Here is a 22,492-nt window from a genome sequence, read left to right on the forward strand (position 1 = left end):
CTGGAGAGGGAGACATTGCTTTAGTTTGTAAAATTGCTCATTCTAATGCAGACACTTAACTTGCATTAGTGGCAACATGGCAGCAACACTGCACTCTGAAGAGTCTTACGTTTAAAAAAAAAAATAGCTGCATGATTATACTGTATCCAGGATAACACATATATGCACACACAGGCAAGACTTCCATATTCACACACACACAAAGACACAGACAAATGGTCGAACACACATACACATACATACACACACACAGCACTCAGCGTAGCCACCAGTAGTGTGCACTGCTGGGGACATTGAATATAAACTGAAGACCCTCTCAAATGATCACAGAGCACCAAAAATGACAGCAGCATGCCACCTCGGGCTAAAACTGTAATAACCCCTTCTAGATGATTTATGAGAAATACATGACTATACATGCACTGCTTCGCTTCCTGAGTGTGAAATACTTGTGAGAGATGAACTCAGACGTGACATGATGACCTGTGCTGGGTTGTGGAGAGAAATGAAATAAAGATTTCACCATGAAGGACAAAAACACAATGCATGTTTTCTATGTGTCAATAGTGAATTTGTTTTTCTCTTAAGTTCAAGTGGAATTGGAGATTTTCCATTTTCCTAAAATAACACATGTGGAGAAATAGTTTTTTTTTTTTTTAAGGGGGCACTTTGAAATTACTTTATAAGTTTACAGTAGGAGTACAGACAGTAACATAGGGGGCTTTGAAGACACCGGTCAAAGCTGAACAAGGAAACATGTGAGTTGTTACAAATCCTCGAAAAGTTTGCAACTTTTGGCTCAGGTAGACTTTTTGTTCCCTGTTCTGTTCCTTCAGTTGGTCTTGAAAAAATAAAACGAGGCACTAATCCATGAAAAAAAAAGTAGCAAATAGAAAAATTTGAAAACAGGAAATTACCCTTTGTTTAGTTTATTTTCCCCCTTTAACCTATAACACTTAATAATGTGTTGTAGAGACTTACTGCTAATAAATAAGATCCCTACAGTACACGTTGTAATGGTTAGAAGATGGGTCAGAATACGGTTGCAATAACCAATTATTACCAATAGATGGCGCCAACACACAAAACATTTCAAACCAATATATAGTTTTTTAAAATCAGGCATTGTTTTAAGAGCTCACCATGAAGTCAGGGGGTGACTGGAAACTGACATTTTTCATTCATACATTTCTAATTTATTTTTTAAATTTATTGATAATAATAGAATTAATAATAAATAAATAAAAAAACAATATATTGTTTCTGCTGCAGACCAGAAATATAAAAGACATTAAAGCAGTGGAGCTGCAGTGGATCCACCACAGGTCAATAACTGAGAGAAAAAGAAAATTCTGGGAAATAAAAAGTGCAATTGTAAGCTCATTAGCCATCAACTCATTAGTGGCTGTCACTCCCCTCAACACTGCATTAATAAGTCTGCAGTGATTTCCTCATTAAGGCTTCTCCTCCTAACTGGAGCACTTTGGCGGAGGCTTCCTGGCTCAGCAAGGTTAGAAGGACACGCCCTTAACTTTGGAGACGGTGCAGTGGGTGCGAGAGGAGAGGAGAGGAGAGGAGAGGAGAGCTTCTGCTTCACCCTCAGCGCCTTCACATCACCAGTGGAGCAGGAAACAGGAGGGAGGCTGTGGAGGGTGGGAACTTCTGCTTTGGCGCATCAGCCGTCGAGCTCAGTGTTTACCTCCCTGTGGTCCGGGGAGAAACTACTATAGGGGGAGTCCACCTGCCCGGACACATACACATACACACACACATACACATACACATACACATACACATACACATACACATACACACACACACACACACACACACACACACACATACACATTACACACACAATCTCGGGATGGATGCACTGAAATCCGCCGGCAGAGCGATCATCAAGAGCCCCGGAGTTCCTCGGCACACATGGGGAACTTCAAAGCACGAAAGTGAGTATGAAGTGTTTGGATTGTGGTAGGCTACAGTGTTGTAAAGATTTATGTTGTTTGATTATTTTGGCGATGAGGCAGAGGTGCTGTTGTCTATAGAGGAGGAGGAGGGCAGTGCTGCCTCTGGCTGCATGGAGTCAGCCTGTGGTCCTGTAGTGTTTTATTACTGGAGAGCTTTTGTTTGTCTTGTTGCCAGTGGATTGACGGACTGGATGTAGTGTGGTGTACAAAGCTGCTTTATTGTGTTGTTAAGGCTCAGCTGTGATTTACTCTCATTCCTCCTGGGTGATGGGTCAGTCCTACTACCAGCGGTGGCTTCAGGAAACAAGTAGCCAGTAGCATGGATTAAGAACAGCCCATTACAACTGATATTAAGAGTCAAATGATCGATTAGTGGAGCCAGAAAATATGGTCAAAGGCTTTAAAAAAAAAGATTAATGCTAAGTGTAAAGCTATATGCTGGTTAGGATTTACAGTTTCTATGCTCCATATAGGATAGGACATCAGCTGGAACTTAATGTAATGTAATTTCTGATTCAGCTCTTTCTGACATTTAATACAATAAATGATTAACTGGTTCATTAATGAAATAATGTGCAGATGAATTGCTGATGAAGTGCCACACTAAAACTCTGCCCTATAGAAATACATAAGTGAATCATTTCATTTTATATAGCACTGAATAGGCTACCTAATGGGATGAAACTAGGACCTTGGTCATAGTGATTTTTTTTATTAGGGTTGTCTGTTTTCTCTCTTCATACCTCAACAGTCTTAATGGAGTCCTAATGTAGTTCACGCTGTCACGCTTTGTCACTTGAGAAAAGCAGTACGTTCAAGTCAGTACCATACACACTATAATAAAAGTTAAAAGTTAGTAGATAGATAGATAGATAGATAGATAGATAGATAGATAATGTAACTCTGCTCCCAGACTCCTACAGTGTGAAGTAGGCTACAGGAGGTTGTGGAGTGAAGGGTCAGAGCAGCAAATCTTGTCACACCATCAGTGTCAGGCAGAGAGCGAGGGGCTGCAGCCCGCAGCTCTGCTGTCGCACTGATGTGTGAAGCGTTGTCTCAAACGCTCCCTCCCTGCAGATACGTCGCCTGTGAGCTTCACACTGCCTCAAATGCTACAGTAGCATGATGCTTTTTCCTCGTCCTGAATTCCCTCTTAGAGAATAATCAGCCGCCCGCCCATGCCAGCTTTCATTAAACGTGACTGATTAATTTCACAGCCAGTACAGGGAGATGCGCTTGGTTTACACACACTCTCGAGGAAATGTTCTGCATAAATGATTGAATATAGTAGTATTGAGAGTGTGGATTTTTGAAGTTTCCTCATTGGATTAGGGCATTAATGAGTCTTTCTGATGGTTTTTGTTGTATTTACTTCCTCAATTTAGCACAAGATGACAACATCAAGTGACAAGTTGATGGATGCTGTGCTAAAACTTCTGATCCTGGTTCTTGTGCAAACACTGATGGATTGGAGTTGTTATTATCATCCCCAACACTGCCAACATCACCATTTCTCCATCATTTCCATGGCGACTCTATGATGTCAAAAGCTGACAAGCAAACCATCATCATGTTATCTGGAAAGACATTGTCTGTGTCACATTGTTAGCAGGAGCCTGTGCGTTGCACTTTCTTTTCTTATTGTTGCTGGTGTCAGGAAGAGAGGGAAGAAAAAGCAGAGTGATACTGTCAGAGATGAATCCAGCTTTATTTCAGCTGCTGATGACAGAGGCAGTTTGTGTGTGTGTGTGCCATTGGAGGAATCAGGATTAAAAAAATGTGAACACAACAGCAGTCACAAACAGCACAGACCAGACAGGGTGACTGCTGATGTCCAGAAGCTACTTAGCAGGCAATTTGGAGAGAGGACAGCATCCTTATGCCAGCATGTGGCGATGCGTCAAAGATGGCTGTGGGAATGCAAATAAGGCGACATTGCATCTGCTTGGCACAGTCACACAGATTAGGTGTGATTAAAGTTTCAGAAAGAGTGGCGCATTATTTGTGTCCTGTTTATTCACAGGAGGAAATTGCATCGCCTTAGTTAAATGAGCACAGTTAATGACAATACGCAGTTAATCTGTGGAGAGATTGTGTGTATGAACTCTGCCTTGCAAGGTTGTTTAATAGTGAAAACAGTTGTATGACACAAAATCAATACCACAATTAATTTAAACTACCATCATGGCATTTACAGTTTCTATTCAAAGGCCATGTGTTAAATATTCTAGACCATCAGTATTAAAGCTTTAGATGTGGTGATTTGTTTCAGATGAGACTGGAGAGTGAAGATGAGATGAAACAGACACAGCAGAGGAAGCACAACAGGGACGGCGTTTAATTCACCATGCAGGCATAATTTATTTGATCACTTGACCTTTCTGCTGTCACCACTGTGAGGCTGAACTTCCCCTCGACCAACACTTTAGCTAATGACCCTCTCAGACATGCACCTTGTTACAATAATGGCAATTTTACACGTTGGTCTAATGTGCAAATGAACACCTGAGCCATTTATATTTAAAAGTCACGACACAATCTCACAAGTTTGGACCAAGCAGTGTTTCTATAAGACATCCAACACAGCCAAAGTCTGAATCGAAGGCTCTAAATGCAGTGCAAAATGAAATGCTTAGTAGTGGATTACATGTCTTGTTTGTCTTGTCTAAGAGCAGCGTAATTAATCTATTGTTTAATTATCACATCTCATGCACAAAGACAGTGGGTAAATTAGCTGGGGAAGATTGCAATTGTGAATGGGGCAATTTTAATTTGTTTTGGTGCTTTTTTCATGTCACAATGTTTATTTATAGAAGCCTATTTCAGTCATAATCAAACCAGCACAATGATGGATATCCCACAAAATTCTCGTGTGTACACCACATGTGCAAATAGATATTAAACAAGCCCCATCTTAGTGTATTGTCACTCTGTGTTTGGGTCTTTGTGATATTATGAAATAGGCAACAAAATGTGCTCATATTAAGTAGGAATTCACTGTGTGAAGAGAGGGTGGGTGTCCCTCACAGTCACAATAGGCTGCATAACCTCTTGAACTGGGGAAGCAGCCTGAGGGAGATTACCCTCCTGCTCTGTCTCTTGTGCACCAGGTGGAAAAACAATGTGGCTCCTTCCACAAGGCTCCTGTCAAAACTGAATCAATCTGTGACGAACACTCATGTCACCTTTTGTCTAAAAAAACCCCACTGTAAAAATAGCCACTTAAACAGATAGATGAAGCCAGCACTGTTCTGTGTTGCACATCTGAAAGGATTAAGGAATAATCAGGGATTACTGTGGATAAACATGACTCTGAGTATGTGCAATTTTAGTCGCCAAAACTTGTATTGAACAAACTGAACAATATTGAAATTGTCACTATAGATGGTGCATTCCTGATGTGCAATGTACGAGACTCTGTAAAGGGGAACTATCTAAGCCGGTTGCTTTTTCACTGTTTTGGTGTTCTTTACGGAGCTCCCTCTACAGTTTCTGAGTGCATATTTTTATTGTCGTAAAAACCCGCCACTAACCAGGTTGGTTTTTGGCCAAGAGACGCTAGGTTGAAGACAGAGAGCCTCCATCCTCCCTGTAACAAGTCATTTAACCCTCACGATTACCCAAAAGTGCTAAATTAAGGTGCAAATCTTGCATATGCCTCTTTAAATGACTGACCTCTATGTGATGCGACACATAAGTGAAGATACAGGATGACTGGTTACTTTATAAAGTTGTACCAGTCATGTAAAGAGAAACTCCCTTCATCTATATTTTCCACCACTCTAACATAAAACGAACTATTTCTGGACACATATAGCCACTTCTCAGTTCTGTGGCCAGCAGAGAACTGACATGTACAGCATTTTCCCATCACCGCTCGCGGCGGTCCGTTGTCATCTGTTGGGGTCAAAGCCACTGGCAGGATGGAAGAGGACACAGCATGTGCCTGGAGTACAAGCCATCTCCTCGCATCACGTCACACAGAGGCAGTACGGACCTTTCAGTACCTCTGAAGTCCCACACACTTGCCCTTGGCACCAAGGACGTCTGTGCTTTACAGTCTGCATCAATTTAAAATGCTGTAGCTTTGGGACAGACTGTGTTGTATCCGATCAGACTGTGACCTTGGGTTTAGGCTTTTTTTTCTGTTGTTTGTTGTTTTTCTTCTCTGGGCTGAATATAACATCCCTAGCTCCCACTGCAAAGCTGTGTCATCGATATCAAAGAAAAGAACTGAAAATAACGAGTTTAATTTAGTCCTTGAATACACTCTCTTGTGTTTTTCTCTTAGATTCTCGAGCGTCGCTGCTTTGAGGGAAATAATTTTCTGTTTGTGCCGCTGTGCTTTGAAGCCCAGAGAGGAGCTTGATGTGAAATTAGTGGACTCGACAGTCATTAGGTCTCGACTGGTTGGGGAACTTTGCCAGTGAATACAGCCGGCGGTTCTATTAAAGCTGACAGGGTCTTGACTGAATGACATGCAGAAGGCAGTGGTGTCAGTTAGCACTGCCCCTCGAGGAGCAATTATCGCTCAGTGGCTCGTTAAGACTGGAGTACCACGGCACCAGCAGTGAGGAAGAGGAAAGGACAGGGAATGGTGGGAATGCCCAGGATAATGATGCAGGGAGTGTCAAAGAGAGGGATGAAGGCTGGGATTAGTGTGTGCAGCAGATTACAGGGGGATTCACTTGCTTTGAATGTGATAAATACGATGAGCAGTTGATGATTGGGCACTGATGGCGCATTTGGATTTGAGTCATGATGCACAATAATGCAGTTTCGATGTTGAGTACCAAATCCAATCTGACTCTGTAGCTGGGGATACCCATGTAAAGAGTTATTTTACCAACACATACAGTATCTTCTCTCGCTCTCCTAATGTTGACCAACTGCTGACGGCTTTGTTTTTCCTTGCCCTGGTTGTAAACTGTGCACTTTGAAAGTTTCTGTTAGCGCCCTAAAATAGAGGAGGTGAATGGAAGTTCATTTGTGGTCCTGAAAATTACTGTTTTCCGTGGAACTAATCATTTCAGTGTTAATCCTGTGCTTTCTGTGGCGAGGCTCCTGCTTCATTTAACATCATGTCGTCGACAGTAAAGGTTGTATTAGCATACAGTACATGACCTTTAATGGTGGTGCCCTTTTTAAGTTGTTAAGCTGGACATGCACATTAAAAGAACAGACAAACAGATGAGAATAAGAGAGAAGACGTCACAGGAAGGTTTTGAATATGTTGTTGAGGTGTCACACACTTATGTTTGTCTTAAAAATGTAGTTCATATCTAGTATAATTTCCTTACCAAAAAGTAAAACATGATGGAGTCCTTAATCTCAAATGCAAAGAGGAAAAAATGAACCTGCTGGGATGTGTTTGTTTCGGCAAACTTTATGTTTGCAGCAGCCAGCAGCAAGTTGTTATGAAGCTACAACGAAACACACAATGAGAAGCACAACTGAAGAAATTACCTTGCGTTCATGAATGCAAACAAAAATCAATCCGGCCATGACAGTTAGTCATAAGCATTGTCCAACAGAAATGCTGGCGGTAAGCCAACTAAATACCAACAATTGCTGACCAAATTCATAATATAGGAAACAGCAAGTAAGCTAACCATATAGCATTACTGTATGTATCAAATTTCAGCCAGTCAGCCTGTGCTCTGGTATTATCTCCCTCTTTGCCAAAAAACTGGAAGGTTGCTTTTACCTGAACACTGCAGCCAATGATTTCACACAGGGGTGAACACCAACTAGCACTCTGATGGATACCAAAGAAAGAACAGAGAAGCCTTGATTTTAACAGGGGGTTATACGTATCTTCATTCTCTGTTCAGGATACAATTAATGCACTTTCATTTCACAGAAAATAGTTGCTTGTTGTTATGTACCTATTATTCAATTTCTTGCAACCGTTTTTCCATCTCCTAGCCTTCCACAAGAACTCTTGTGTTTCATCGCACTCACCAGGGTATAGAATACACACACTCATTCAGAGGATCACTTGAACCAATATGTGCTCTTATGGCCGAGCTTGAGTATATCGGGTGATGTTTTACCCGAGCAGACTTCCCACCTCTGCATAATTCATCTTCACAGCCTCATCAGTCCCGCCAGTCGCTCACTGAGGATAGATTAGATGATAAAGTGCCGCTAATGAGTTTTCATGCTGCATGTTTTGAGGAAAGCAACCTGTCTAATGGATTTCTTATTTCAAACATCAGCAGTTGCCAGAGTCGGGAGGTACTGCCTCATCGGATTGATGGATGCAAACTATATAAACAACACAATAAGTTGAAAAATATCATTAATTTTCTGTATTTTTAAATGGAGAAGTGGTCAAGTGGACCAGCAGCAACAGATTAAGACACTGTGTTATAAGAGAATTTGAACATCGTATTTTTCCTTCTTTTCCCCTTTTTTAGTGCATGTGAAAATTACAAAAACGGCTGTGGACCTAATATTAAAATGCATTTTCATTTCATTGTGTGGAGAATAACTGAGAGGATTTTATGTGAGAGCATGGCCTTTTGACTCTTTCCACTTTGGTCAGAAGAGAACTACATGAGCTAAATCCCCCCAAGACTGTGATTAGTTGGATTATTGTCAAAAGCAAAGCTACATCAGTGACAGCTCAGCACAGGCTGTATTTTTGTCTCTTGACTCCCCCCCCCCACTTAGTTTCATTCTGTGAAACTTTATGCACAGTTTCAGTCACAGGCCTATTGCCATAAGTGGTGGTATTTTGTGTGTCTGATGATGTCCAGTTGGAAACATTTCTGTTTCTATGTCCTTTCCAGCCTTGCAGCAAAACCCAAGGGAGGGGCTGGGTACTGCCACTGATTTACTGAACCAATTCAATTTGGATTCACTGGGTCCTGATTGCATGTGACTCCAGATACAATTTTATTAGGTTCAATACAGCTTCTGTTGGAGATGTTTCAGTTACTACATCAGTTTGGCTTGGATTTATAGTATAGTAGTGCTATAAACTGTTTCTGATGCATTATTGATATTTGTTCATTGCCAATACACTTCAACTGAGTCACATTAATGTACTTTTTATATAACATGACCATCATTTGAGACACTCATCTCAATAAGTGATTGGTTGTTCAGTAATGCACATTGCTACAGTAAGTGCACTGTGTGTACCAACTATCACAGCTTCTTCATCTGTTGGCTCCTTCTTGCATATCTAGCTTTGTTTTGTTAAACACTTCACTGTCTTTGTAATTTTTTTCAAACCTGGATGAAAACACACAAGACGCGGCCTTCAGTGGAACAGTCTATGCATGTTAAGACCGATGACATGAGACTAGTGGCGTGATAGTCTTGTATAGCCATGGGAGATTATAAAAGGTAAACTTCATATTAAACATTCATTTTATGAAATGATATCAGATTAATAAAACAAAGATAGAATTGAATCAGCGAATGGATTTTAGGTATCCCTTTGTGTTTAATGGTTTTTATCAAATATTAGCATGGTGACACTCTACAAGGAGGGTGAATATTATACCCGGCACACTTGCACATTCTCTAGCATGGCAGTAACTCTTGTTAATCTGTATTTTGATGTCTGCAGTCAGTTTCATAGTTTCTACATTTGGTGCTGAAAAAAATATTATTAGTCTGTCTGTGTGAATCACATATCTGATTATTTATGTGAATCCGGGTTCAGGTAACAAAACCACATTTTCCCAGATGGAGCATTCAATGGGCGTAGGATATTTTCACACCGAACATGCTTTTGCGCAGTTTTGTTTGTGCAGGTGTGAACAGTGCTGTTCAGCCTCACACTGGGTTGACAAGTGCTTCACTGCACTAACTGCTCCTCTTGTCATACTTGTCGTCTTATGTTGTCTCGCTGCAGTTGCCATGGGTGTTTGGAAATTGAATAAAGCTTCATTCTGTTCCTATCACAGGTCCGGGTTTAATCAAAGCTTAGTGGGAGCCCATCTGTCCTTTATTCCACATCTATCATTTCTCTATTAATGCCGTAAAATCCCAAGGAGATTCACCTTAATTCTTCCTGGTGGTTTAAGGATAACAGAGGACGGTTTTAGCTGAAGATACATTGAACAGTGGGGATTTTATCTTTCTCTGTTGTCAAAACAAAGGACCTAATGCAAAGAGACTGAAATAAGGATTTGTGAGGGCTGTAACGAGGCGTGTGCGCTTGTGCGCGTGTGTTACAGTCTGTGCCGGGGGGTTTGGTTAAATCTTTTAGAACCAATTTCTTGGAAAGGTTACTGCACCACGCCATTTAAAATTTCCCTCCAGCAGCAACAATTAACTTTTACATTGAATTTCTTGTATATCAGGCTGGAAACTCTCCTCCAATAATTCCGTTTCAACTCAATATTCACATATTAAATCCAATTTCTCATGACAGCAATGATTTTTTCTTCTTCTTCTACATGCTGCGTTGTGCCTGTTACATCTGAGGAGCGAGTATATTTTCTTCACTGTTGCACTACTCCACAAATATTGATTTTTTTGAAGCCTCAGCCTCATGTTATTAAAAACTGCTCCACATCATATTCTGTATCGATTTCCTTTGTCGGACTCTTGAGAGTTTGTGTTATGGCAGGTGTATATATAGAGTAAGATGTAAATGGCTATGTTTGGTAACTCATGTGTTTCTCTAAAGCCTCCTGTATGATCTAAACCTACATTTTTATCCCTGGCTGTCAGTAACAGAGATGAGGGCATCCCTGTACTCCTACAACATAACGTAGACTGGCTTGTGCCCTATTTCACCTCTGTAAACACTTACACGTGTAATCAAACCACAGGTTCAGCCTCTCGGTTCGTTATTCTGCTGCTCTGTGCAGTCTCTCTGGAGGGTTTTTAGCACTAACCATCTTCCCTGGCCCGAAGTGTAGTGAATTATGCAACATGAGGAAAGTGAGAGACCCTATCTTGGGAGAGTTGCTTGCTCACGCGACTGTAGCAATGCGCACACACACACGTGCATGCACACAACCCAGCTTCCTGTTTAGTCCCTTACTCCGAACATCTTAGTACTCTTTCTGTTTGATGTCCATGACAGCTGTCTGTGAAATGGGATATGCTGTCACTCTGGTGTAAGAGTCTTTTTGAGCATGTTTTCTCCTCTTATTCTGTTGGGGTGTTTGTGTATTTGTGTGTGTGTGTGTGTGTGTGTGTGTGTGTGTGAGTGTGTGCGACAGAGAGGGAGATTAAGTACTGCAGATGCCTCACTTGGTCTGTGTGTCTGTGTGTGTGTGTGTGTGTGTGTGTGTGTGTGTGTGTGTGTCTTCATATCAGCTGAACCTGCTCAACCACTGGAAAGCTAAATCCCATCTCCATGCTCTGTTCCACTGGAAAATTCAAAATCCCATCACCATTTCTGACACATCATGTCCCAATCTGAGCCAGGGAACCCACTTCTAAAAATAACTGTGTACTAAAATGGGAAAACTTTTGCAGCTCATTGGTACATGGAAACACATCATATGTGTTGTATAATGGTTAGAACAAAGCACCAATGGGGTTTGTCTCATAAAACAGTGTTTGATGTTGTGGTTGTCAAAATAATTCAGATGGTATTGTTTGTGTTTAAACCTGCTGAGATCAATAATTAGATTTTACTGATTTCTTTGATTACTTTTGATATTAATTATGAACCCTGATGCAAATGATCAACTTCAAGAGATTTTTTTTTTTGCCATTTGTGCACAAACCAAACAGTCCAGGCACATAGGAATTATTGTGCAGGGCTCTTTTTGAGTCTAATAGTAGGTTAATCATGCCCCTTTTCCAATAGCTGGCAGGTGTCTTATGCTTCGGTCAAAATACCCCAAGGATCAAACATTACATCTCTCTTTTCATCCACTCAAAATAGCCCTGTTCAGAATGGCTGGTTTCAGTGCCTGTCCCTTTAAATGCAAATGAACCACTGCTCACCACGCCCCGCCCCTTCTACCAGTACCGGTACAGGTACTCACAGGTAGAGGTGATGACTATGCAAATTTCGAAAACTAATGACATCATTGTCAGATAAATGAGGGAACAGCTCATAAAACCACATGGATTTCAAACAAGGGAGCCTGCAAATTACAGAATTTTTGGCCAGTTCTCACATTTTGGGGGCCAGAAGGCAGGTCAAACACCCAAATATATGTTTAAGAGCCTTCAAAAAGTTATATTTCCATAATACTGTATGTCCCCTTTAAAAGACACAGAAAGGCACGTACTGGTAGTCTATAATAAAAAGTGCTTACAACACTATCGATGCAAGTATACGATAAAGTAGAAGTAAGTAAAAACATAATAAATAGATTACAAATTACGAGTGCTTAATTCTATTAATCATTGTATTCTCATAAAAAATGATATGATTATAAACTTAAAGGTCAGGCTGTAAAGCACAGTGCTCTTTGTAGCAAAGATGGCCGTTCAAGAAGATAACAATGTATCAGGTCTCTAGGAAAAATTCATTCTTATTAACTCCTATGCAGGAATTTATAGAGGATTTCTACTTTCCATCATACAGTGTGATATTTTGCTATATGATATTACGCTGTTCTTCATTGTGATCGCCTCACTTCTTCCCAAACCAAAACCCAATGCACCATCCTCTGAAGCCATGTCCAGTCCAGGAGCCTTTCACTTGAATACTGATGTGGAGTAAAGGCAAAAAAAAACACACCAAGAAAATTATTTTGAATGATACATTTCCACGCTGTTAAAACAAAGCTCAAGCACTCACATTGATTACCCCTTTAATATCCTGATACTCCAGAGGGAGCTGAGACCTGAGCCGAGGTATCCAGCTGTGTCAGACTAGCATCCATCACTCAAGTGGAAGGGTCTTAAGTGCTCTACCACATTAGAGGGGGATTCCTGTGGGAAGTCCTCATCTATTAACAGGGCACAGAGGCGCACTGTCTCAAATGAGATCAGCAGCTCTCGAAGGTGACTTGTTTTTGTTGGATGGAGAAGCTAATGATTGCTCAAGGAAGGTGTTGTTTGTTTTCCTAGCTCTCAGTTTGTGATGGGAATTGGGAAACCTGTTTTTTTTTCTTCTCCTCCTCCTTCTCTCCCACCACGGCTTAATCCTTGAATAGAAAACAAAATATATAATATATGATATATAAACCTATTATTTCATGAATGGGTTTCTTTTTGAAGTAGCTATATATAGCTGCAGTAATAGGCACCAGCAGACTCCAGGGGGAAAAGATGTGTATCAGCAAAGAGAAAACCATGCCTTGTTTGAATTGCTAATGAAAACAATCCTTCCACGGTGCTGAGCAGTTATACTTAATGAGTAAGTAGCCGTGAGGAGAGATTTCTTTCAGTATGGTGGAGTCTGCATTGGTAATAGGGTTGTGTCTTGGCATGGTCCTGGAAATCTGTACTCTTTTTCTCTTGTGTACTCACCACCGTGCTGTCCTTGTTGTCAACAATTGTTGGGTCAGTCAGAAATACTCCTGGTTCTACATATGGAAACGGCTTTTGGAAATGTTAAAGTAATAACTGTGTGATGAGATATTCATTCAGGTTATATGGGTGGAAAAATCGACCTTGATGCTTCTGACCTATATGGAAATTCTTAATTTAACGCACAGCAGCCACAGTAGCGGACACGTGGGGCATAGACAAACAGTAGCTGCTGAGTCACTCAGTAAAAATAATTCAAGCCACTTTCAATGGACATTTACTGTGGAAGTCACCTCTGTTTATGCGCCTTTAGTCAGTGATGAACTATAACTGTCAGGATATTGTAAACACTGTAAATTGCTAACAGTGTCCCCTGTTGCCATGTTGGGTTTGATGAATTAGTGCATAGTGAAGCAGATAAATGAGCATTTAATTTACTACACAAGTCATGGAATAAAGCAAAACAGGCTGTCAGTGCCCTCAGGTTTGGTTAAATTGAGAGAACTAAAATTATTTCATGAGGGTTGGGGAATGCGTCATGGTCATGACTAAAAGATGTTGAATGTTCACGGGTATTTTTTTTTTCTATTTGCAGGCAGATAAGCAAACTCCACTGACACTGACTTAAAGAGGACACATTATGGAAATATCACTTTTTGAAGGCTATTTAACATACATTTGGGTGTTTGTCTTGCCTTCTGGCCCCCAAAATGTGAGAATTGACAAAAAATCTGTAATGAGCAGGCTCCCTAGGTTGAAATCCACATGGTTTTATGAGCTGTTCCCTCAGTTTTCTTCCAGTGATGTAAGGATTCTAATTTGCATAATCCCACCCCTACCTGTGACCTTTAGAAAGGGCGGGGCGGGGCAAGCAGTGGTTCATTTGCATTTAAAGGGACAGGCACTGAAACCAGCCGCTCTGAACAGTGTGGTTTTGAGAGTATGTCTTTAAGATACCTGGGAACTATTTTAATTTGTGGAAAGGGGGCATAACATGTCACCTCTAATAAAGCTGTTTTGGGCCATGCCTTTGCAAACAGTTGCCTCTAGTAGTTACTCATCCAGCAGACATGTTTCACATGACCTAGATGTATAAGTCGCTTGCTCCTTTTTAGCTCAGTTTTGGTCTCTTCCAAATATCTAGGAAAATATCTGTCTCTTTAGCCACCACCTGTTCCACTAGCTATGTTGTCCATTGAGTCACTGACTTTGTCTGTCTGCTGCTGGAAAATAGGTTAATACCAAAACAATGAGATTTAAGACACTAAAAAGCTTGGTAAAGTTGAGGGAAACTGAATTGTGACATTTCTCTGTCTAAATATGACATGACCATTGTCATTGTTGGAATATAAAATATTGTAGCTTTCAGCTGTTGAAAAAAGAGTAGCATACTGAATAACCTTTCCAGCCCTTAAAGAAACTTTTCCACCTGCTGCTACTGCTCCTTCCAAACGATGACATCCATGAGCGGTTGTCAGTGTCACCTTCATTCCCATGGGTATATTGTACTAGTGTGACAAGCCAGTCAGCTTGTATTTTACTTGGAAACTACTGTCAGTTATTTTGGCGTCACTCTCTTCACTGTGGATTCTGCATCCTGGAATTACGCCACCTGGCTTGTTATAAAAAAAAGAAAAAAAAATCATTTTCTGCTTATCTAGCTTCATCCTCCACACCACCATCACCACCCGAACTGCCACCGTCTGCAGAGCAAATATTAGCACAGTTTTCCCAGTGGGGATGCCAGCTATATTTAGATCACAGGAAGTCATTCACAGACAAAACCCAAACGTCTGTGTTGATTTTTAATTTGAAGCATGTAATAATGCTTGCCCGCAAAATAACCCCAGCGCTAATCCCATTTCATTCTCTGGACACTTCTGAGGACAAAACATGCTTCTTAGCTCACAGCAGATAAGGCTGCTTCACTGCCGTACAGTATGGGAGGACGTCTGGTTGATCCTCGCTAATTAATGATTCACAGTCTTTGGAGGACAGGTTCTGATAGGAGGCCTCTGTCTTGCATAATAACTGCATTCAAAGGCAATTAGCATTCAGAACATTATAGGAAAGTCTTTTATCATTTTTTAATACTTGCTTATCACACACTGTATATTCCATGCTGCCAGCCACAATTGCCAGTTGAATGCTGATTTTTTTCTTTATATGTAAAAATAACTAATATTGAGTTGTATCTTTTACAGCATCTAGCACTTTTTTTTTTTTTTACATTGAGATAATGTTCGTTTCATTTTATCTTTTAGCTGTGATTCAAAAGCCCAACAATTCACATTTCCTCCCTCATATTCCCACCATGACCTAAACAGCTTCCACTTTTCATCGGCTCTATTTGCTCAGCCGTGCATACAGCAGATAACTCATATCTTCATTATGATTAACAGCAGATAGGGTGTTTGAAGTGAAAGCAATTAATGAGAGGTTCTGGAGAAAAGGGGATTATGTAGAAAGATCCACACCAGCACTGATTCATTCAAGGACCTCCAGGGCAAATAGTTGATTCCTGAACCTGAATCTTTTGGCTCCAGACATATTTTTTCTTGTCAGTGCAAATGAAGTAGAGGCGCAGAGGAAGTGGTGGAGAAGCTCAGCTGTGCTAAAATATAAGAAAAAAAGGCAAGCAATTAAATCCCTTTATGGTCTTCAGGGATTGAATCATGCCTTTTATTGGTTTTGCTTACATTGGTCTTTTCCAGTTTTTGTGAGGAGGAAAGCAAAATTATCACAATGAAACATGAATTCAGCCAAAACTCTTAATAAAACAGCTTCTTGTAAGCTTTAATGAGGAGGCAAATGAAAAGGTGGCTGTACTTGATTGGGTGATCAAATTAAAAGATTGAACAAGGAGTAACACCGTCCATTACAAACCAAAATCTATTATATTTTCAAAGGGTTCTTCGTTTTTGCCCCAAAAAACACTTTCTCATGTAATTTCCACTTATTTGATACAAGCGATGCAGAACAAAACACCATGAAATAAACCACTGTAATCAAATAAGGAACAGCAGTAGCACTATATTTTGTAATGAAGTCTGTGTGTAGTAGTAATCCACTGATTAAACAACTACTTGGCAACACTAAGTGCCATACTGGAGATGATTACTCTTTACAGTATTTAACAAATGTGATTTGGCAAAGGGCTGTTGTCAGGATTCACATTCATTCTTCATCATACACAAACGGATACAACTTGTTTGGAGGCATCTTATTTTATTGTTTCCTGTGTTGCATACCAGTGTCAAACATAATTGTCAGTTATTTTGATATACAGTAACAGTACTACTGTTGTTGATATATATAATTTTCATGATAAAAATTGTTGTTATTTGATGGGATCTGCTGCTCTTCCAAGTTCTTATGTGAAAATAGTTTGAAAAAAATCCTTAAGTCTTTTGCAGCATTGGTTGTTTCAGCCAAGCAATATGAAGACATCACCTTTTGGCTTGAGGAACTTGTAATGGATACTTCTCTGTGTTTGCAGGCGCTCGCTAATGTTGCTGCTTTGTCAGGTTCGTGTCTGTGTGAGACTTGAAGGCAGGAAGTCAAAGTTGGGCTGGTAATATTTCAAAATAGCGTGACATGAGGTTTTGTGTGTGGGCCCAGGGGGACGTGTAATATTCAGTTCCAGAGGTGGGAGTTTTATGTAGCTACTGCTGCAGCTCAGAGCGAAGGCTAATCCCACTGTTATTTGAGCATTTTATGTGGTTTGTACATTTCTTTTGATGCCTGGCCAAGGTGCTCAGTAATGTAATTTGCAGGTACCACCTCCTTGCCACTGCTGGGTAGCGATAGTGCCTGTGGTTGCCTGGCAACGTCTGCTGTTTGATCCCATGACTCTTGTCTTTGTTACTGTTGATGTTGTCGGTGTTTGAGGCGTAGCTTGTACTGATTGAGAGGCGTCTAATTACTCTTTTTTATTCTTAAGGTGCTATCAGGAGCAGAGGGGGTGTAGGTGCGATAGGTGAGACAGGTGAGCTGAGGATTAAAGACAGCAGCAAGAGGAGAGAGAGCTTGAAAGGAAGGACTTAGCTTTACTTGGTTCTCCCCTCAAGGCAGAATCAGGAAACCAGTTACAGACCCTCCCCTCCCTTCCTCCCTTCCTCCCTCCCTCCCACACACACACACACACACACACACACACACACACACACACACACACACACACACACACACACACACACACGTGCTATCCCAGCCCACCATCTTTCCCTGAATGTGCGGCCTATTTTCCCTGTCAAGGTGGTGTCCTAGATACAAAGTTCCATCAGATGAGTAAAACAGAGAGGCAAAGAGATTATATGGAGGGGGACGTAGAGGATCGGGAGGGTGGGTGACAGCAAGCTTGATGTTTTTTCCTTTTCTCATGTGTTGATGTTGCACTCAACTCCTTTGGATTTCAACCAAGACGGTGTGTAAAGCCTGTGCTGGCTGACCTGCAGTGAAAGTAAAAAATTAAAAAAAAGAGGCAATGCTTTTGTTATCTTGATCCCCGGAGCACACACTTTACACCACCAGGTTTTGCAGTTAATTCAGCATATCTAGAACATGCATGTGTGTGTGTGCGTTTGTGTACCCGCACCTGTGAGGTTTGTGCCCTCTCCTGCTATGTATTTTACCCATGATGTGCGACGTGCGTATCTGTGCGCTCCTGTTGGTGTTATTAATTAACCGTCAGTGTGGATGTTGAGCCAGAGGAGAACTCACCCGGGTACGATTTTGACTTCTCTGTGCAAATTGAATTAGGAGCTCGGAAGAAACAGCTGGTGATCGCTGCATGTAGCTGAAGGCGTGCAGAGCACATGGTGCCTATTATACTTCAACAGCACTTCTCCGAGTCGGCTCAGCTACTGTGAAATGCTACACTTGTCAGTTGTTTGTTCAACAGAGTGTCGGAAATTTCACAGCGCTCATCATCTCAGGGTAGTAGCTACTATTATAACTTTATGTGAATACTCTTGAGCCCCCGGTGCAGAAGAAATGGCATCGACTCGCTCTGTGCAGTCATTGTAATGCACTGTTCCCTCTAGTGAGAGTCCCCAGCTGTGATGTGATGCCTTTGTGCGCACATAATGGAGTCGCTGCACTTACTGCAGAGGTCCAGGTGTGAGGGTGTCGCCAGCCAGGCATCAGTTTAATAAAGATGCAAACGTCATCAGTGCACCACCTCGACCCCTCCCTAATCTTTTTTTTGTGCTCTCTAAAATTAGATCACCTTCATCCGCACGCTCTCACTCCCTGACAAACATTTACCCAAATCACAGACGCGTACTGTATGCCGGCCTCCTTGGAAACTCCAAATGGCACTCGTCTTTGTACGCCTCAGTATTTTCTTCAACATGTTACAATCCAATTAGCCTCCCTCCACTTGTTCCTGTCACTCTTATCAGTCCCAGCGCCTCTGTAGGCTCACACAGGATTTATTAAAAATTTAAGCGCTCCTCTTTTAGGGGGATAATATGTTGGAAACCCTGCAGCATCAACATGAAGCTCTTTAATAATTCATGAGTGTAGCCGGTATGGTGGAGACTGTAGCACTTATGTATGCTTTGTAGTGCTGTGACATTTTAAAGAATTCAACCGGGCAGTAAAGCTTTTGACCAGTTGATGTGTCGCTGGTCCAAACTGCTTAAAGTTTAATATTATTATATTATAATATTTTAATTATTAAAATATAAGCTTTGCTAATCCTATTCCCTACCACACATACTGTACAGTCCCTGTTGCTCTGTCTGTTGACCTTCACTCTAGTCAGGAATATACTGTATTTTATAATGCTAATATCTGCAGATTTAATTAAACAAACTTAAAATTTGTTTAAAAATCTTGCTGCCTGAAACCGCAACTGTTGCTAGAAGATTTTACAGCTACCATAGATATAGCGCTACCAGAAAAAGGCACCTATTCTCCAAGTGATGACATATCAGCTGTTTGCATTACATTAATTACATTATTTAACACTTGAAGATCAGATCATCACAAGTATAAAATGCAAAAGTGCTAATTAAAACAAATGAAACAAACAATGCCATTTAAAGTGTATTGATGTCTGTCCAAATATCTATGAACAACTCCGTCTCGTAACGTTCCATTATTATCTCATAGCGTGGTGAACCTGTCCACGAGAGCGTTTTGGAGTTGTTGGAGTATGTATTTGATGAGTTTGATGAGGGAAACCAAGAAATCCCATCAGCCTCCATAGCGTAGCTCTGAGCAGCTCACGGCTCCACTCCGCCGTTCTAAAAATAGCTTGCACCGACAATTAAAGGTAACGAACCTATTGCTATGACAATAGGGATTATGGCGATGGGCCAATTTGCCAAAAGTTGAACTATCCCTTTAAAACAGTCCAGGAGCTGCAGGTTTATCCAGTAGAGCATGTAGACATGGATGTAGTTCTAACTGCAGCGGCCACGGGTTTGACTCCGACCTACGACCATATGCTTTATGTCATCCCCTCTCTCCCTGCCTTTCCCTTGCATGTGTAGTCAATTAGATTAAGTTTATTAAAAAAGATAAGAGAGACTCGTAAATATGCACATTTGCTGCATGCATGTTTACGTGCTAAAAGACCAGAGGCTGCATTTCCCAGTCAAAAGTCAACACTTTCACCTTCACTGATGATTCATAACAAACAAGTAAAGACTCACTGAGCATCAGTCTGGTTACAGCTCCACACACACTGAGCCAAGTCTGCACTGTCACTGTTTATTGGAGGGGGTTTAGTGGGGTGGAGGTTTTATTTTAGTCGCCATTATCGTCAAATACGCTGCTGACAGCTCCGCAGCCCTCTCATTACAATGGAAGACAATGGGATGATTGTGAAAATTCAAGCATGAAAAAAACAATCCTTTTGAAAAATCCAAGTGTAAAGTGCTGCTGCAGAGATGGTGTGCTATCCATTTATCTTATCACGCCTTTGTGTTGTTAAAAGCGTTCTCTCTTGAAGCACAAGACTTGAAACCCTTTGTGTTGTAGCTGAACCTGACCTCTGACCTGCTGTGGAGAGGAGACAGCAAAAATAGATGAATTTCTCCCTGGTGGATCAATAGTGTATTAAAGCACCATCCTTGGATGGTGGTTTGTCTCCAGGCTCAGGAGAGTATAAGTGCATTATATTTATTATAAGAATTTCTCTTAGCATTTAAATCTCAACTTCCAGAATATTCTCCTCATTGTCATGCACCTCTCATCCACAACAGTCAAAGGCACCTGCCAGGCTGCCACTGCCGTCCTCTATGTATCCAAGCAATCACATGAGATGACATCAAATGTGCTCTCCGGTTTTGAAGCAGCCCCCACAGTGTGTCTGAAGATTAGTTAATAATTCAGAGTTGTTGGAAGCGGTGTAACGGGGATGGTGTTCTCTGCTGTTCGCCTTCACAGCTGCATGGGGCCTGCCAGTGACAGATGGCTCAGCCCGTGTGGAGAGTTTGGTGCCAGTATAAGCCCAGTAGAGTGTTGGACCACGATTGTGTGTGTGTGTGTATGTCTGTTTCTCACTCTCGCTCTCGCTCCAAGCTCTTCTTTCTGTATCGTATATTTTTCAGTGCTTTGGGCATAAATAATCTCCATGCCTGTTTGCCAGCTGGTTATGCATTTATTACATGGTTTTCTTCATCGCAGCGAGCGGACCTTGTTAAAAGAATGCATTGAAATGTTGTGGATTAATGGATCATGTTTCACTTATTGCCCCATTAAGTTTATCACAGGATGTGGTCTGTTGCGTAGTTTTGTAAGTAAGTTATTCCTCTCCTGATGCTCCTCTACGGGGTGTCCAGGTGCCTCTGAGAGATATTTTAAGCTTTCCGCATGGGCTCACTCCCCCCCCCTCCCCTGCCTGCAGTAGCCATCTAGAGTACAGCCCTGTACTACTTGTTGGAAATCGCAGCAGCAGCAGGACATCACAGCCACTCAGTGCAGTCTGTCAGGATCTAGCTGCTACTTTTTCTGGCCTGTGCAACATTTTTTTTTTTTTTTTTTTTGCAACCTGTAATGTTTTTCACTACAGGAATTCTGGCTTCTCAGACAGTTTTAAGATGGCGACAAAGCTCAGTGACGTTCAAGTGCTGGATGGAATCAAAATCAGACATGCACACATACAGTTGTCTGGAGTATGATGTCCATTTCCATTCTGACAAAATAAATAATTATAATCTGCTTCATCTGAAATAACAACGCAAAACACACTTATTAATTATTGTAATTCCCATCCCATGCACACATTGTTAAGACTTTGCTCAACAGAGAGGTATTTCGAAATGCCCAGCAAAAATGAATGACTTTCATATTGAAATGGTTGCATGACACAGAATTTGTCTTTGTCTGGATGTCCACACCACTGTCTGCTCAGCTGTGACTCCACTCTGCCAGCTCACACATTGTCTGTGCCACTGCCAACCATTGTCAACAGTCTGCTGGACTTCAACATTTATAGACAGTGCATTCATTTGTGATTTGCAAGCATCCACAAGTATTTCCAGCATCCCACCTATATATTCTTCTATGGTAATAAATAATGATTGTTATTCACCTATGTGACATTTACATAAAGGTAGAGCAGGTCATCCAATAATCAGAGGGTTGGCGGTTCGATTCCTGCTCCGTCCAAAGACACCTTACCCACCTTGCCTCGAGTGAATGCGTTGTTTGGTGGTGGTCGGAGGGGTGGCGTTTGGCGCACATTGGCAGCCACGCTTCTGTCAGTGCCCCAGGACAGCTGTGGCTACAGACGTAGCTTACCACGGCGGCAGTGGCTCAGGTGGTAGAGCGGGTCGTCCAATGATCAGAGGGTTGGCGGTTCGAATCCCGTTCTGTCCCGGTTCACGCACCTTGCTCCTGATGGGTCGTGGAGCGACAGCTTCTGCCATCAGTGTGTGAATGGGTGAATGCAATGTACTGTATGATATACTGTAAAGCGCTTTGGGTATCGTTTCAGGTATAGTAAAGCACTATATAAATACAGACCATTTACCACCACCAGTGTGAAAGTTGTATGAGTGAATAATGATTTCTGTAAAGCGCTTTGGGTATCGTGTACAGTAAGCGCTATATAAATGTAAGCCATTATTATAATTATGTGGCATTGATTAGGT

General features: G+C 41.3%; 1 protein-coding gene across 1 annotated transcript in view; it reads left to right on the top strand.

Annotated features, from left to right (window-relative positions):
- Positions 1–1,867: 1,867 nt before the first annotated feature.
- Positions 1,868–22,492, top strand: part of LOC311007081 (low density lipoprotein receptor adapter protein 1) — a gene marked incomplete at both ends in the record, with an annotated part of 38,426 nt that continues 17,801 nt past the window's right edge. The window contains one exon of the mRNA XM_084000168.1: positions 1,868–1,952. Within this exon, the coding sequence (XP_083856294.1) occupies positions 1,868–1,952 (85 nt within the window). The remainder of the gene's footprint in view (positions 1,953–22,492) is intronic.

Source organism: Trachurus trachurus (assembly GCF_905171665.1).
Source record: "Trachurus trachurus genome assembly, chromosome: 24".
NCBI classification, from domain to species: Eukaryota; Metazoa; Chordata; class Actinopteri; order Carangiformes; family Carangidae; genus Trachurus; species Trachurus trachurus.